General features: G+C 37.6%; 1 protein-coding gene across 3 annotated transcripts; it reads right to left on the reverse strand.

Annotated features, from left to right (window-relative positions):
* Positions 1 to 207: 207 nt before the first annotated feature.
* Positions 208 to 13,806, reverse strand: KIAA1143 (KIAA1143 ortholog). Of its 3 annotated transcripts, XM_032237025.1 has the most exons (5): positions 13,447 to 13,806; positions 12,241 to 12,379; positions 8,729 to 8,763; positions 2,637 to 2,772; positions 810 to 897 (listed from the first exon to the last, which is right to left on the reverse strand). In XM_032237025.1, exons 1-4 carry the CDS (start codon positions 13,552 to 13,554, stop codon positions 2,641 to 2,643), a joined length of 414 nt encoding a protein of 137 aa, XP_032092916.1. In that variant the 5' UTR covers positions 13,555 to 13,806; the 3' UTR covers positions 810 to 897; positions 2,637 to 2,640. The 3 variants fall into 3 exon arrangements, with proteins under 3 accessions (XP_032092915.1, XP_032092917.1, XP_032092916.1); XM_032237026.1 differs by lacking the exons at positions 2,637 to 2,772; positions 8,729 to 8,763 and adding an exon at positions 9,708 to 9,816 and having other exon boundaries at positions 805 to 897; XM_032237024.1 differs by lacking the exons at positions 2,637 to 2,772; positions 8,729 to 8,763 and having other exon boundaries at positions 208 to 897; positions 13,447 to 13,617.
* Positions 13,807 to 14,340: the final 534 nt, after the last annotated feature.

Raw genomic sequence — 14,340 nt, forward strand, 5'->3', positions numbered from 1 at the left:
TCAGGATGTTATGGAGTTTGTTTCCTGTGGTTCAGCGTGGCTGCGCATGCCCTGTTATGCACTGGGCCATGGGTGACCGCCACACCTACACAAGGAGTTATGTGACAACACAGTGGGACTTTCTCAATCATACATTTGAGGTCTCTACTGTATTTTCTACACTAAAGGATAATCATTTATAATATCGGTAATAAGAAAAATATTATATACACAGAAAATCTTTTTATTTACTGAAGGTTAGGGGTAAAAGATAAAGACAAAATAATTTTAGCCAATTAGTAGTAGCAGAATATCAGCTTTACTTAAAACAGCTGTTCAGATCAGCTCCTTGATGAAGCCTTACATAGTTAATCTTGCTACATGTTTTGTAGCAACACAATCCAACTCTAGTTACAAGCATACAGGATTTCCAAATATTTTTTTACCAAAGCCTGTGTTGTGTCAGGATCTTCCCTTTGAAATCAATATAGTTAGCATAAGCATAACCCCAATAAATTTCCTGAGATTTTTAAGAAAGAACAGGAAGTTTTCCCGAAGTAATATTTACATTCTTAGTCCCAAATAAAATATATTGCATTTTACAATGTGTATGAGTAAAAATGTGAAAATAATTCTAAATGCTGAATGCAAAGCCTCATTTATAAAATGTAAAGCCTGTTTGCTTTAAGAAAACGTGTATACAGCAATTAGATTGTTCCTAATCATCACTTTCTTCAGCATCAAAAGAAAGCAAGCTTTTATTTTTAACTTGCTTAGCTGAATTTTGAAAATTTAGAGAATTCTTCTTTATCGCTTTAATTTTTTTATTTGAAGTAACTGTCAAACCAAAATAGTTCTCTTCTGCTGAACGCTTAGGAGGTTTCCGGAATATAATCTTCCCATCTTCAGGATCAGCTTCTAGAGGTAAATATACAAATGATCTTTTATATACTTTCTTTTCTTAATTACAATGATCCAACAGATTTCATCAAGTATCCTGAGGAATAAAACCTTTCAAAGAATATTTTTACATTCAAAAATTTCAGATAATATTCTGCATTGCCACACACAGCTGGGAGAATTTCCATTACAAATGCTAGAGAGGTATCATCAGTCAATACAGATATTTCAGCTACAGAAATTTTCTGATTTATAAGCAATCTTCTCTTTGATAATCTAAATCTTCACTCAGTTCTCTTACTATGAAGGAGGGGGGCAATTTTCTTGTGCATGACAAGACATTTTGGACAATTTTAATGCAGCCATTGGCAGCACTAAAGCCACAAAAACTATGCTGTAATTAATAATTGTCAGAGTAAAGTCAAGCTTCACTTCTGTTGTAAACTTTCAGAAATGCAGATTCTGAATCTATTACAAAATTTAAAATGTATTAGAAAATTATTGTAAGCATTTACAAAAATTAATCAAATTCAGAGTTTACTCCAAACCTATTGGAGCAGAAAAGAATAGTTAACTTGAATAGTATGCTGATTATTTTTTTAAAAATAAAAAAATTTTCTGATCAAGATCAGAAATTTGATTAGGGTTATCAAATCTTCTTTACAAATATTCAGATGGCCACAAGATGGCATCCAAATATTCAGAATGCACTGCATTTTTGTGCCTCTGTCCAGTGGCTGTGCAGATTTTGGGAGTTGAATTTTGTGGGTCCGAACTTGACATTTTGTTATCCCCCGCAGACAATAAAAATGGATTCAGTCAACAATTCAGGAAGCTAGTTTCATCAACCAGAAAGTAAAGGGTGAAGGTTGAGCAAGTAAAGTATGAACTGATGGCACAAACCTGAAAATCTTTTACCTATGTCAAATCAAACTTGGAACACACAAGTTAAGGAGTCTAGCAGATGCTGGTTCACAACTACCATTCAATTAAATTATATACTGCTAAAAATATGGTAGCAAAACACTAAACACCAGCAAAACACACATACAGAATCCAAGTTCTGAATTCTATATATATTTATTTTCTTGGACCAGTTCATGAGGTCGTCTTTTGGGGTGAAAATACAAGAGAGTAAAAATCAGCTGCAGGATTAAAGTACCTCAAGTCTTTTTTCTTTAAAATATATAGGAAAGCTACAGCTATAATTCACAAGCCAAATTTTCCCTTGAAACTGCCTGTAATTCATGTGATTTATAAATAAAACATTACCAAAACCATTACTTTTACTGAGTAACCTATGTTAAATAATAGAACATTATGAAGAAATCAATTTTGTAATAAAAATTTACTCCAAACTACTGAGCAATACCGTGTTTTCCCAAAAATAAGACCCAATTAAAAAAAAAACCTCATACCATGAATTTTTTTAGGTTGCTCGTAACCCTTAAGCCTTAGCCCCAAAATAAGCCCCCGTTAAGATCATCAGCCCTGATGGGGGAATGGCCAGCATAGGAGGCGGCGAGTGCAGAGGGGGGGGGGGGGTAATGGAGTCTGGCAGCAGCCGCAGCTCACCGGACCCTTGGCCAGCACACCCTGGGGCTGCACAGCCTATATAGCACAGGTGAATCCGAGTACTGGAACAGCCGGCCCAGCCTTCCAAACAGCAGGTAGAGGCAGAGGTGTGGGGGTGGGAGAAACATGATTCAGCCAACCGGACACGCCATGATTCAGCCAACCGGACACGACACGCCTACCCTGTCACAACAGCAAGCAAGCAGACATATGTTGATGAAGATTCTTGGTCTTCTTGTCTGAAAGTTGAGTCATGGCAACTGGATGTATTTTCTTTTTGAGACACATTTTTCTGTCCATCCAAGCAGCTTGTTCAGTCTGAGCAAGTTGGTTAGGGTGAAAAGGCAGAATCATTGGAATATACCAACTAAATTAAAGCATAGGTGATTTTTTTTTAAATGTGATTTTTTTTCTTTAACATCCATAAGTGCTTGGTGAACAGTGTATTTATCTGGGTCAATATACTTTCCATTCAATTCTGATAATGGTATTAACATTTAAATATACATAATTGTAATTTTTCAATGTCTAGTATTTGTGTATACATAATAATTATGCTTCAGGATACATAATACTATTTTCCCAATTTCTACTTTCTACTTCTTTTTTCTAACACTTACTAAAATAACCACCATGTTAAAAATATTCTATCTCTATCCATCATTTCTTGCCGTTTTTAGAATTTCAACTCTTTATTAACATTTTGGTGAATCTTTCCTGCTTCTCCTCTGGTATCTTGTAACTTATGTATCATGTTTATTTGATCTAAACATTTCTTCTGCCACAGTGTTTATCTCTTGCTGTTTGGAATGTTTGGAATGTTTATTATAATTTATAGGCCGCCCTTTTCCCTGAGGGGACTCAGGGCGGCTTACAAAACACGGGAAAGGGGGTACAAAGACAAAAGACATAAGACAATACATAATATTAAAAATAGAGCACAACATTCATTCATCATTCGGGAGGGGACAAACTAAGATTTTTCATCCCCAGGCCTGACGGGCTAGCCAGTTCTTGAGGGCTGTGCGGAAGGCCTGGGCGGTGGTGAGGGTGCGAATCTCCACGGGGAGATTGTTCCATAGCGTCGGAGCTGCAACTGAGAAGGCTCTCCTCCGAGTAGTCGCCAGTCGGCACTGACTGGCGGATGGGATTCGGAGGAGGCCTACCCTGTGCGATCTGATGGGACGCAGGGAGGTAATTGGCAGAAGGCGGTCTCTCAAATAGCCAGATCCACTACCATGGAGCGCTTTGTGAGTGGTAAGTAGGACCTTGAAGTGCACCCGGAGATCAACAGGTAGCCAGCGCAGCTCACGGAGGATCGGTGTTATGTGGGCGAACCGTGGTGCGCCCACAATCACTCGCGCGGCCGCATTCTGGACTAGCTGAAGTCTCCGGGCGCTCTTCAAGGACAGCCCCATGTAGAGCACGTTGCAGTATTCCAGCCTAGAGGTCACAAGGGCTCGAGTGACTGTTGTGAGAGCCTCCCGGTTCAGGTAGGGCCGCAACTGGCGCATCAGGCGAACCTGAGCAAATGCCCCCCTGGTCACAGCTGACAAATGATGGTCGAAACTCAGCTGTGGGTCCAGGAGGACTCCCAAGTTGCGGACCCTGTCTGAGGGGTATAAATTTTGTCCCCCCAGCCTGATTGATGGAACATTAACCAAATTTTTGGGAGGAAAACACAACAGCCACTCGGTCTTTTCCGGGTTGAGCACCAGTTTGTTAGCTCTCATCCAGTCTTTAACAGCCTCAAGGCCCCGGTTCATCACTTCCACCGCTTCATTGAGTTGGCACGGGGCGGACAGATACAACTGTGTATCGTCCGCATATTGGTGGTATTTTATCCCGTGCCTCCGAATGATCTCGCCCAGCGGTTTCATGTATATGTTAAATAGTAGGGGGGATAAGACCGAACCCTGCGGCACCCCACAAGTAAGGGGCCTCGGGGACGATCTCTGCCCCCCCACCAACACCGACTGCGACCTGTCCGAGAGGTAGGAGGAGAACCACTGCAGAACAGTGCCTCCCACTCCCACCTCCCGCAGTCGTCGCAGAAGGATACCATGGTCGATGGTATCGAAAGCCGCTGAGAGGTCAAGGAGAACCAGGATGGACGCATGGCCTCCATCTCTGGCTCTCCAGAGATCATCGGTCAATGCGACCAAAGCGGTTTCTGTGCTGTAACCGGGCCTGAAGCCAGACTGGAAGGGGTCAAGATAGTTAGCTTCCTCCAAGGTACGCTGAAGCTGGAAGGCCACCACCTTCTCAACAACCTTCCCCACAAAGGGGAGGTTGGAGACTGGACGGTAGTTGTTAAGAATTGCTGGATCCAAGGACGGTTTCTTCAGGAGGGGTCTCACCACCGCCGCCTTCAGCGCGGTGGGGAGGTGTCCCTCCCGAAGAGAGGTGGTAACAACCGCCTGGATCCAGCCTCGTGTCACCTCACTGCTGTTGGCAACCAGCCAGGAGGGACACGGGTCCAGTATACAGGTGGAGGCGCTCACAGCTCGCATAGCCTTGTCCACATCTGCTGTTGAATCTCTAGAGCATCGATCTGCAACTCCCCGATCATGTTTAGGAAATCTTTCTTTTCATTCTCTTTTCTATTTTGAATTCTTAAAATATATTCTCTTTGTTCTGTGAAATTATTGCTATCTCTTCCATCTCTTTATCTGCTTGTATCATTTATGGAATTATCTCTATTCTTTCCTCAGTTGTTTCTGGATTCTCTATTTTCTGAATTTTTTGTTCATTTTGTATTGTCATTTGCTGGGTTTTTCCTAATTCACAGTAATATTGCATCAATCCCATCATCTCTCTATGATTCTTTGTTTTATCTTCCTTAATACATTGAAAGATAAATAATATTTCTTTATAGATTATGTTTGTTTTCTCTTGCTGAAGCATTTTGTGCTAATAAACTACACTAATCACTGCTCAATATTCCACAAAAATTTCAATAACCCAGTTGTCCAGAAACATCAAAAACACCAGTATTAATAAAATATACAGTCCTGGAACTATTCCTCAAAATCTCCTAAATTTATAGTCCTTAAAATTTTCCAATTTGCACCAATTTTTCCAAATATTTAGGTCTTATTCAATTTTTCTTCTTTCTTCTTGTGGAATGTTTTATCAGATGATTTTAATAATCCAGATTGGCTCACCAAATTTTCCCAAATGTTTTTAGTCCACAAAGTCAAATATTCAGTTTCAGAGATGTTAGTTGTCTTCAAACGGCTCACTAACACTTCTAAGCAGCCAACACTCCAGTACATATGAAACCAAAATAAAAAGGCCTTCCATGCGTTGTTTGCCTTTCACTATTTTCTTTCTTCTCCTCTTTCTTCTTGTGTTATCCAATAATATCAAATAGTTCTTATTTTCCATCCTCGTGATCCACAAAACATCCCTCTTTTCTTCATCACCCCCCCCCCCCCAGGTGGCTTTGGCCCTGTAGGGTCTCCTGGCAAGCAGATATTGGTTTCACGGTGCTCCATGGAGCTCCGCTATCCCGTAACAATCCTGCTGTGATGCCAACCGGTCAAAAATAAAGCATAGGTGATTTCTGTAGACTGCCATTTTTCTTACTGTAGTTTCTTATTCGCACACTCCAGCTTCAGTTTCTTCCCCAAAGTGCATAACAATATGAAAGTGAAGATTCCCAATCATCCAGGTAGGATTATCAGAAAGTGGCAACTAGACATTTTTTGTCTCCAACACATACATACATACATACATACATACATACATACATACATACATACATACTGGGGGGGGGGGGCATTTATATATTCAATTCACATTCAGCACTTATTAATCATTCATTCTATTTCTTCTTGTTCTCCTACACATATTCTCTTAATTAACTGAGTTCTACTGCATTCAATTTACAATTATGTTTCTATTCACATAACCAATACTTATTTCCAGTAATGCCATTTTTATTTGGTTTTTTTTTTTACAACAGGCCATATTCTATCCACTAATTTTTACTAGCTTTTTCATGTGTTAATTATTCATCAATCTCTCGATATTTAGTAAACATTTTATCAAGTTCTGCAAATTTATCTAATTTTTCACAATATGTGCAATACATTGATCTTCCATTCTAGGTCAACACACTTCTAACATATTACAAATCCTGGTCTGTCATCACAAATCACTGATCAACAATGAACTGTTTTCTCAAATCATTTGATAATGTGAATTGGCAATTTATGTTGTTACAACTAAAATACTTTGGTGAGATTTATTAATATGATAAAGGCAATCTTTTTGTCGAGGCGTGCCAAAAGCATGGGGGAGCGGGAGGGGGTGTCACGCATGTGCATGCCCACGCCCATAATGCAATGTCCTCTCCCCCTGCACATGCACACACAGCTCCCCGCGCATACGCTTGAGGAATAAAAGACTACTGACATTCAAGGCACATGATCTTGAAATAGGTTATGGTACGAGGGGAAAAAATACACAGCTGTTTCCAAAGACACTATATTAGGAATGTACTATTATTAGTTTGGGAGAAAATTAAAGAACAGCATTATTTGAAAATACCGGTCTGGCTTTCAACAATGGAAGCATTGATTTATCCAAATGTTATTGATATAGAGAATGTTACTAGATATAAATATATTTTAAATGAAAAAGGGGAACTTAAAACTAAACAGGAATTGAGTGATCAAGAGACTGAAATAGCATGGTGATCATATGTGCAAACACAATCTAGATATTAGAAGGCTGTTAAAATGTATGGTTTAAATAAAGAATTAACAGGATTAGGTCAAATATTAACTGGGACAGATGAAAAATTAATAAAGAAAATATACAGCTATTTGTTAAGTATTAAGATGGAAGAGGAACAAATAAAAGAGACATTGATAGTATGGGCTAAAAATTTTGGCTACTCAATTAAGTTAGACCAATGGCAGAAATTATGGGATAGAAATTATAAATTAACAATATCTACTGCATACCAAGAAAATTTTTATAAAATGTTTTATAGATGGCATTTCCACCCTCAAGATTTGCAAAGATGATTAAGAATAAATCTGCAAAATGTTGGAAATGTCAGCAGACACCTGGTTCATACTATCATATGCAGTGGACATGTCAAAAAGCGAAAAAATATTGGACAAAAAATACATACATGGTTGCAAAAAATGATAAAACAACATATAGAGTTGAAGTCAGAGACATTTTTGTTGGGCATTTTACCAGATAAGTATAATAAAGGGAATATATATCTGATTTTACACGTATTAATGGCAGCGAGAAGAGTATTTGCACAACAGTGGATATGTGAAGAGATCCTAACTGATGAAGACGTGATTAGAAAAATATTAATGTGCAGAAATGGACAAGCTAACACTTACAATTAAGGAAAAGAAAGAAACAATATTTTTTGACTTGGGACTTATTTTATTAATGGCTGACAAAAATAGGAGCTAGAACAGGGAAATATATGAAAGGATCAGTGAGTGATACAGGGAAGATGTGTTAAATTGGTTAAACAAATAGTATGACTATTATTTGTATTAATATATATTGATATAAATGTGATGAATATTGCAGTAAATACTTTGAATGTTACTTCCTAAAATGATTTGTACCCATTCAACATACTGTTCAACTCTGAAGTTGGACTTTTTATATACTATAAAATAAAATAAAAACTTATTACAAAAAAAACCACTGAATGGTTTTCTGAGCATTATATTTAATTTCTTGCATTCTTTATTCTCTCGTATCCTAAATGAACCATAGGAAAACAATACAAAGTATGTATTGTTCAATCTATGTAGCTTTTAACTGCAAGCTTGCTAAAATAATTATTTGATTTTCTCTGACATCATTGGTATACTCATGTCTATATAAATGACGCATTAAAAAGGGTTTCTAATGTTTTCATTAGAATTGTATCTCATGGTTTTCAGATTACCACATTCAACCACCTAATGATGTCTGCTTAAATAATTGAAATAAAAGAACACTAGAATCCAATCTTTTTTTCTCAATGTTAAAAATCATTTTGCGTACTGTACAACTTTACAGACATAATAGCAACTCAGTAAACCTGCCAGTCATAAACACTGCAGCAGCATTTTGGAATAAATAATGTATACTTTAATACCTAACGAATAATGTGAAGCATATGTTTTTAGGGAAAAAGAGGGGAAGAAAAAACAAGTGTGCAAAATGAACAAGACTAAAATAAGATAACAATTTGAGTTACTAAGAAGACATTATGTCAAGTTTTTCAACTTAAGGATACATTACAATGTCCCATAGGATGAAGTATTAGAAAAGCTGCAGGAAAAAATTATACAAATTATAATGAATACAGGTAGTCCTCAACTTACAACAGCTCATTTAGTGACTGTTCAAAGTCACAACGGCATGAAAAAAGTGACTTATTATTATTACGACCTTTGTAGCATTCCCATGATCAGATGATCCAAATTCAAATGCTTGGCAACTGGTTCATACTTATGCCCCAATGTCATGTGATCAGCTTTTTAACCTTTTCACAAACAAAATCAATGGTCATGCCAGATTCATTTAACAACGGTGTTACCAATATCAACCGCAGTGATTCACTTAACAACTAGTTAAGTATCATAAGAAAAGTTGTAAAATGGAACAAAACTCACTTAACAAATATCTCACACAACAACAGAAATTTTGGGCTCAATTGTAGTTGTAACTCGAGGACTGCCTGTAAACGAAAAAAGTTTAATACCCCAATTTACTATTCCTGTAATATATTATTTTGTAAAAAGTGTTAAAGACTACAAAAGAGGGACACATTACTAAGGCTGATTATTAGCAGATAGCCAGAACAAAGAGGAAATAAGGAAAGCAAAGGCTCCGAATGAGTCAAAGATAATTTTAAAAGGTTTCTTTCTACATATTAATAACAAGAAAACATCAATGAAACAGTAGGTCCAGTAAAGAGAGAAGATGGCAAGGAAGTAACAGGCAGTAGGGAGAGCTGCTTAACTCATTCTTTGCATCAGTCTTCACACACACAAAAATATAGTCCAATGTACCAAAAAAACCTACTGTAAAAGATAAACTAGAAAAAAAATTAAAATAAGCAAGAAAATAATAAGAGAATACCCATTTGACCTTGATGAATATAAATAACCGGGATCTGACAGATTACAACACAGCTTTGAAAGAGCTGGCTGATGATACCTCAGAATCATTGTATCAAATTTTTCAAAAATCCTGGATCACCAGGAAAGTACCTGAGAATTGGAAAAGGGCTGAGGTGGTTTCTAATCTTCAAGAAAGGGGAAAAAAACCAGACCCAAGAAACTACAGACCAATCAATTATCATCAATACTTGGGAAGATCCTGGAAAAGATAATCAAGAAAAAGTTCTGCAAACAACTAAAAGCAAATGTTATAACTAGTAACAAGCATGGGTTTGTTAAAAACAGATCATGCAAAACCAATTGTATTTCATTCTTTGATAAAATGACTCTATTAGTAGAGCAGCAAAATGCTGTGGACAAGGTATACTTAGATTTCAGTAAGGCATTTTACATAGTAAACCACAATCTACTTCTTGGTAAGCTAAAAAAAAATGGAATAGATAATATTACCACCAGATGGATTTGTAACTGGCTGACAAACAGTACTCAGTGAGTAGTCTTTAATGGTACTACATCCACATGGAGAGAAGTAAGTAGAGGGCTACCACAAAGTTCATTCTTAGGCCCTGTACTCTTCAATATCTTCATAAATGACTTACATGAGGGGATAGAAGGAGAACTTATCAAATTTGTAGAGGACACTAAACTAGCAGGAATAGCCAACACCCCTGAAGACAAACTCAGAATCCAAAAAGATCTTGATAGACTTGAATAATGGGTCCTATCCAATAAGATGAATTTTAATGTGGAGAAAAGCAAAGTTTTACATTTAGGCAAGAAAAATCAAAGGTATAAATACAGATTAGGTGAGACCTAGCTCAAAAACAGTAACTGTGATAGAGGCCTTGGAGTCCTAGTGGATGATCACTTGAATATGAGCCAGCAGTGTGCAGCAGTAGCCAAAAAAGCTAATGCAATCCTGAATTGTATAAAGAGCGGCATAAAATCAAGATCATCTGAAATATTAGTACTGCTTTATAAAACGGTAGTATGACCATACCTGGAATACTGCAACCAATTTTAGCCACCAAGATACACAAGAGATATTGAGACTTTGAAAAAAGTTCAGAGAAAAGCAACTAAGATGATCCAACTAAAACATATGAAGAATGGCTGCAGGATTTGGGTTTGCCTAGTCTAGAGAAAAGAAGGGCTGGGGTGGCATGATATTTGAAAGTATTTGAAAGGCTGTCACAAAGAAGAGGGGGTCAAATTATTCTACAAAGCACCCAGAGGGCAGGACATGAAACAATGGTTGGAAACTAACTAAAGAGAGAAGCAACCTGGAATTAAGGAGAAACTTTTTAACAGTGAGGACAATAAACCAGTAGAACAGCTTGCCTTCAGAAATCGTGTATGCTCTATCATTGGAGGTTTTTAAGAAGAGACTGGACAGTCACTTATCTGAGATTGTACAGGTCCTCCTGCTTGAGCAGGGGGCTGGACTAGAAGACCTCCAAGTTCCCTTCCAGCTGAGCTCAGCACTGTTCTATTCTATAAATAAGAGCAATTCTCTTCAGGATTCATGTGGGAGTCTTGTAAAAAAAAAGAAAACCCTACATTAACTTACTGAAGTAATTTTATTTTAGAAATTAGTTTTGCTCTCAGAGAACAAATTAATGTTAAAGTAAAATAACAGGCTTAAACACATCTTCATAAGAAAAAAATATCTATTTTCCCCAGTATGATTACAAAGATTTAATTACCAAAAATTACCTTTTTGTGTTAAGTTCTTAAAAAGTAATATATACAATACTTGCCTGCAAAAAAATTGTCTTCTTCAAAACAAAAAGACTGCTAGCTCTCTGTTCCCTCCAACTTAGCTATTGCTATAAAGTTCCATCTCATCCTGCCTACTATTCTTATCCTATTCTTTACTAAGTGGAGAGAGAACTAAAATAAAATAAAAGCATGTTGGATAAAAGAAATAAAGTAGTACAGTAGTAGGAATAGATAATTTCAGGTGGCTGTAAGTAAAAATCACTAACATGAATGCTTGGAAAGTGGGGATAAAAGCATCTACCTTATGCAACAACTTACTCCTTAAAATCTAGACCATTCCAATCTGTTGATTCTGAGAGATATTTTTAAGAAAACTTTAATGGGGAAGTTTATTTATTTATTCAGTTTGTTTAACTGCCCATCTCAAATGAGTGTTTCAATCATGATGACTTTGTCCGTCATATAAATGGGGAAATCAGTAAGGAAACTGATCAGCATTGTATAAAAGGAAGTTAACAAATAAGGATACCCTACAAAGAGGCACTTAAAATACTTTTACTGTAATTATAATTTAATATCTGATCAAATAAATCCTGTTACTGCTGTTAAGACTGATTAGCTCAGCAACTTGCAAGCAGAATTTCCTTGTTTTCTTAATTATAAGTTTTGCAATCAAAAAGCTTGCAAAGCCTAGTGGATAGCTACAGGATAGGAAAAGATGAATCCTTCCTGGGCAGTCCTGTTTGTTTGTTTATTTTTTAAAAAGATACCTGCAAAGGGTGGAAAACTAAACTAGTGGATTGGTTCCTGCTACAGCAAAGTCCTTTCCTACATTCTGCCTTCTTTCCTAGAGGACAAATGGTACAACAATAACTTAGGAATTAACAATTCTATAATATACCTGTGACCTCTTTGAGCTCCTCTTTGATCTTTGCAATTTCTTCTGCAGTTAGGTCTCCTTTTTTCAGTACAATCACCTGTGGTTGTTCATCTTCCTTATCACTTCCACTGTCATCTTCAGGAGCTGGAAGCTGTTCTCTCTAGAAAAGATGTGAGTACCAATCTACACAAATAGGTTATCATTGAAAAAAGAAACTTAGGGGAAGGAAAATTGAATAGTGAAAGGGTTGAGCTAAAAAGGTGAGGTTAACCTTCTCTTCCAGTAGTTTTCTGAGTCTTTATATTGTGACCCTATCTCCTACTTTAAGTAATACTTTGAAAATTTTGATATCATCATTTGTATGAGGGGGCTATCATATATCTAGGGGGCAGCTCCAGGGAAATAAGGAAAAAGTGACTTCCACAGCAGAAAAAAGAGATATTCTTAGCACAGAAACTTGCCTAGACTTGCTATCTACTTCTAAAAAAATCCAAATTTTAATCAAAGGCTGTATCTTTCCCCAGATTTGTTTCACAGGTTTTTTTTCTTTTTTCTTCCTTTTCCAGTTTTGCCCTCAATCGTATCTATAGGGGTGTTTTACCATGCTTCTCCTATCCCAAAACCAACAGAAAATCATAGTATTGTAAGTTTTCTATAGTATTATAAAGGATGGAACTAGAATATATCTATGTGGCAAAGAACTGAGACTTCTTGACTTCTCCTTGATAAGAGAAGGTATAATGGGAATGTATAAGTACTGCTGGTAGTTAGAAAATTACAATTAATTTATGACCACAATTGAGCTCAGAATCTCAGTCATTATGCAAAGCCGTCATTAAAGTGAGATGTCACAACTGCATGAGTAACCACAATTCCAGTACTCCTGATTGCAATTATTTCAATGTGGTCATTATTCAAGCAGTATCCTATTTAAGAAGGAAGGGGTGACTGTGGTATGGTGGGAGTTTTCCATTTTGCGCTGAATGAAACAATGGACCGGATGGATTTTAAGGAAAGGGAGGGCCCAAGGAACAGAAACAGAAGGGGGGGGGAGTCTATGGAGATTCTCAGTCATCCAGGTCATGGTTGTCCCAAAGGTGCTTTTTCAAGAGCTGAAGAAGCTTCTTGGATAAGAAGCGAAACGCCTTCAAAGAAAAATCAGAAAGTCCAGTTGCCTCTTGAAAAAGCGCCTTTGGGAGAAGGGGGGGGGAGGTTTGATACTGTTACCTTGGTGTCCACGGTGGGCCCCTCTCGATAGCCGATTCGCTCTTTGAAACGACTCAGGAAGGCGGGTTCGTCCGGCTTCACATACGAAACCTGATTCTTTTTGCTCATAATGGAGGATTGAAGAGACTGCGTCTTCAGTTACTCATCCAACTAGTTTCCGCATAGGTCACGTGGGAGGAACTGCTCTCAGCGACCTCCTTTCCCTGCTTGCCGATGGTTGCTCCCATCTTGGCTTTCTTTAACAGAGGCTTCCTGGGCGCCTACTTTAAAAAGGGAGCCATTTTGAACGGAGGGACGTTAGTGCTCAACGGAGACGAATCTGGAAGGGTAGAAAGAAGAGGATGGCGTCCGAGAGCCCCAGTAGGTAGCTAAGAGGGGGTGACTAATGAGAGGCTAAAATTGATCTATAGGAAGAAGACGGGGCTGATTAGCCCCGAGGGCCACAACTACATTCTTCACTCGCACCACCGTTCCTAGATTTAAAATTAAAGAATATCAGCCCGTGTTGATATTTTGTTGTGAAATACAGCCTCGGCTTCTTAGCTGGCCCTGTTTTTCATTCATTAAAACACTAATATTTACTGTAACTGCACTGATAACATATTTCATTTAAATATCTGCAGTAAGTATAATCTAAAACTGTCTGATTCAGTGCTCCCAAATTCTGCTTTTCTTTTTCTTACATCAGTTAAGGGGGCTTAAAATAAATTCATGGAAGGCAAGTCGCCAAGAGTGTTAGAAGAATTTTTTTGGTCCAATTTTTTGAGCTAGTTCACGAATAAACAAGTGCTGCTTGGAAGTAGTTTAAAGAATGGTTGAAAGTAGCCTACATTGTTAGGATGTTTAAGATATGCAGATTGAGATGCTTCTGCCCTGGCCTTTGGTAATGAGGGG

This window comes from Thamnophis elegans, chromosome Z, assembly GCF_009769535.1.
Source record: "Thamnophis elegans isolate rThaEle1 chromosome Z, rThaEle1.pri, whole genome shotgun sequence".
Lineage (NCBI taxonomy): Eukaryota > Metazoa > Chordata > Lepidosauria > Squamata > Colubridae > Thamnophis > Thamnophis elegans.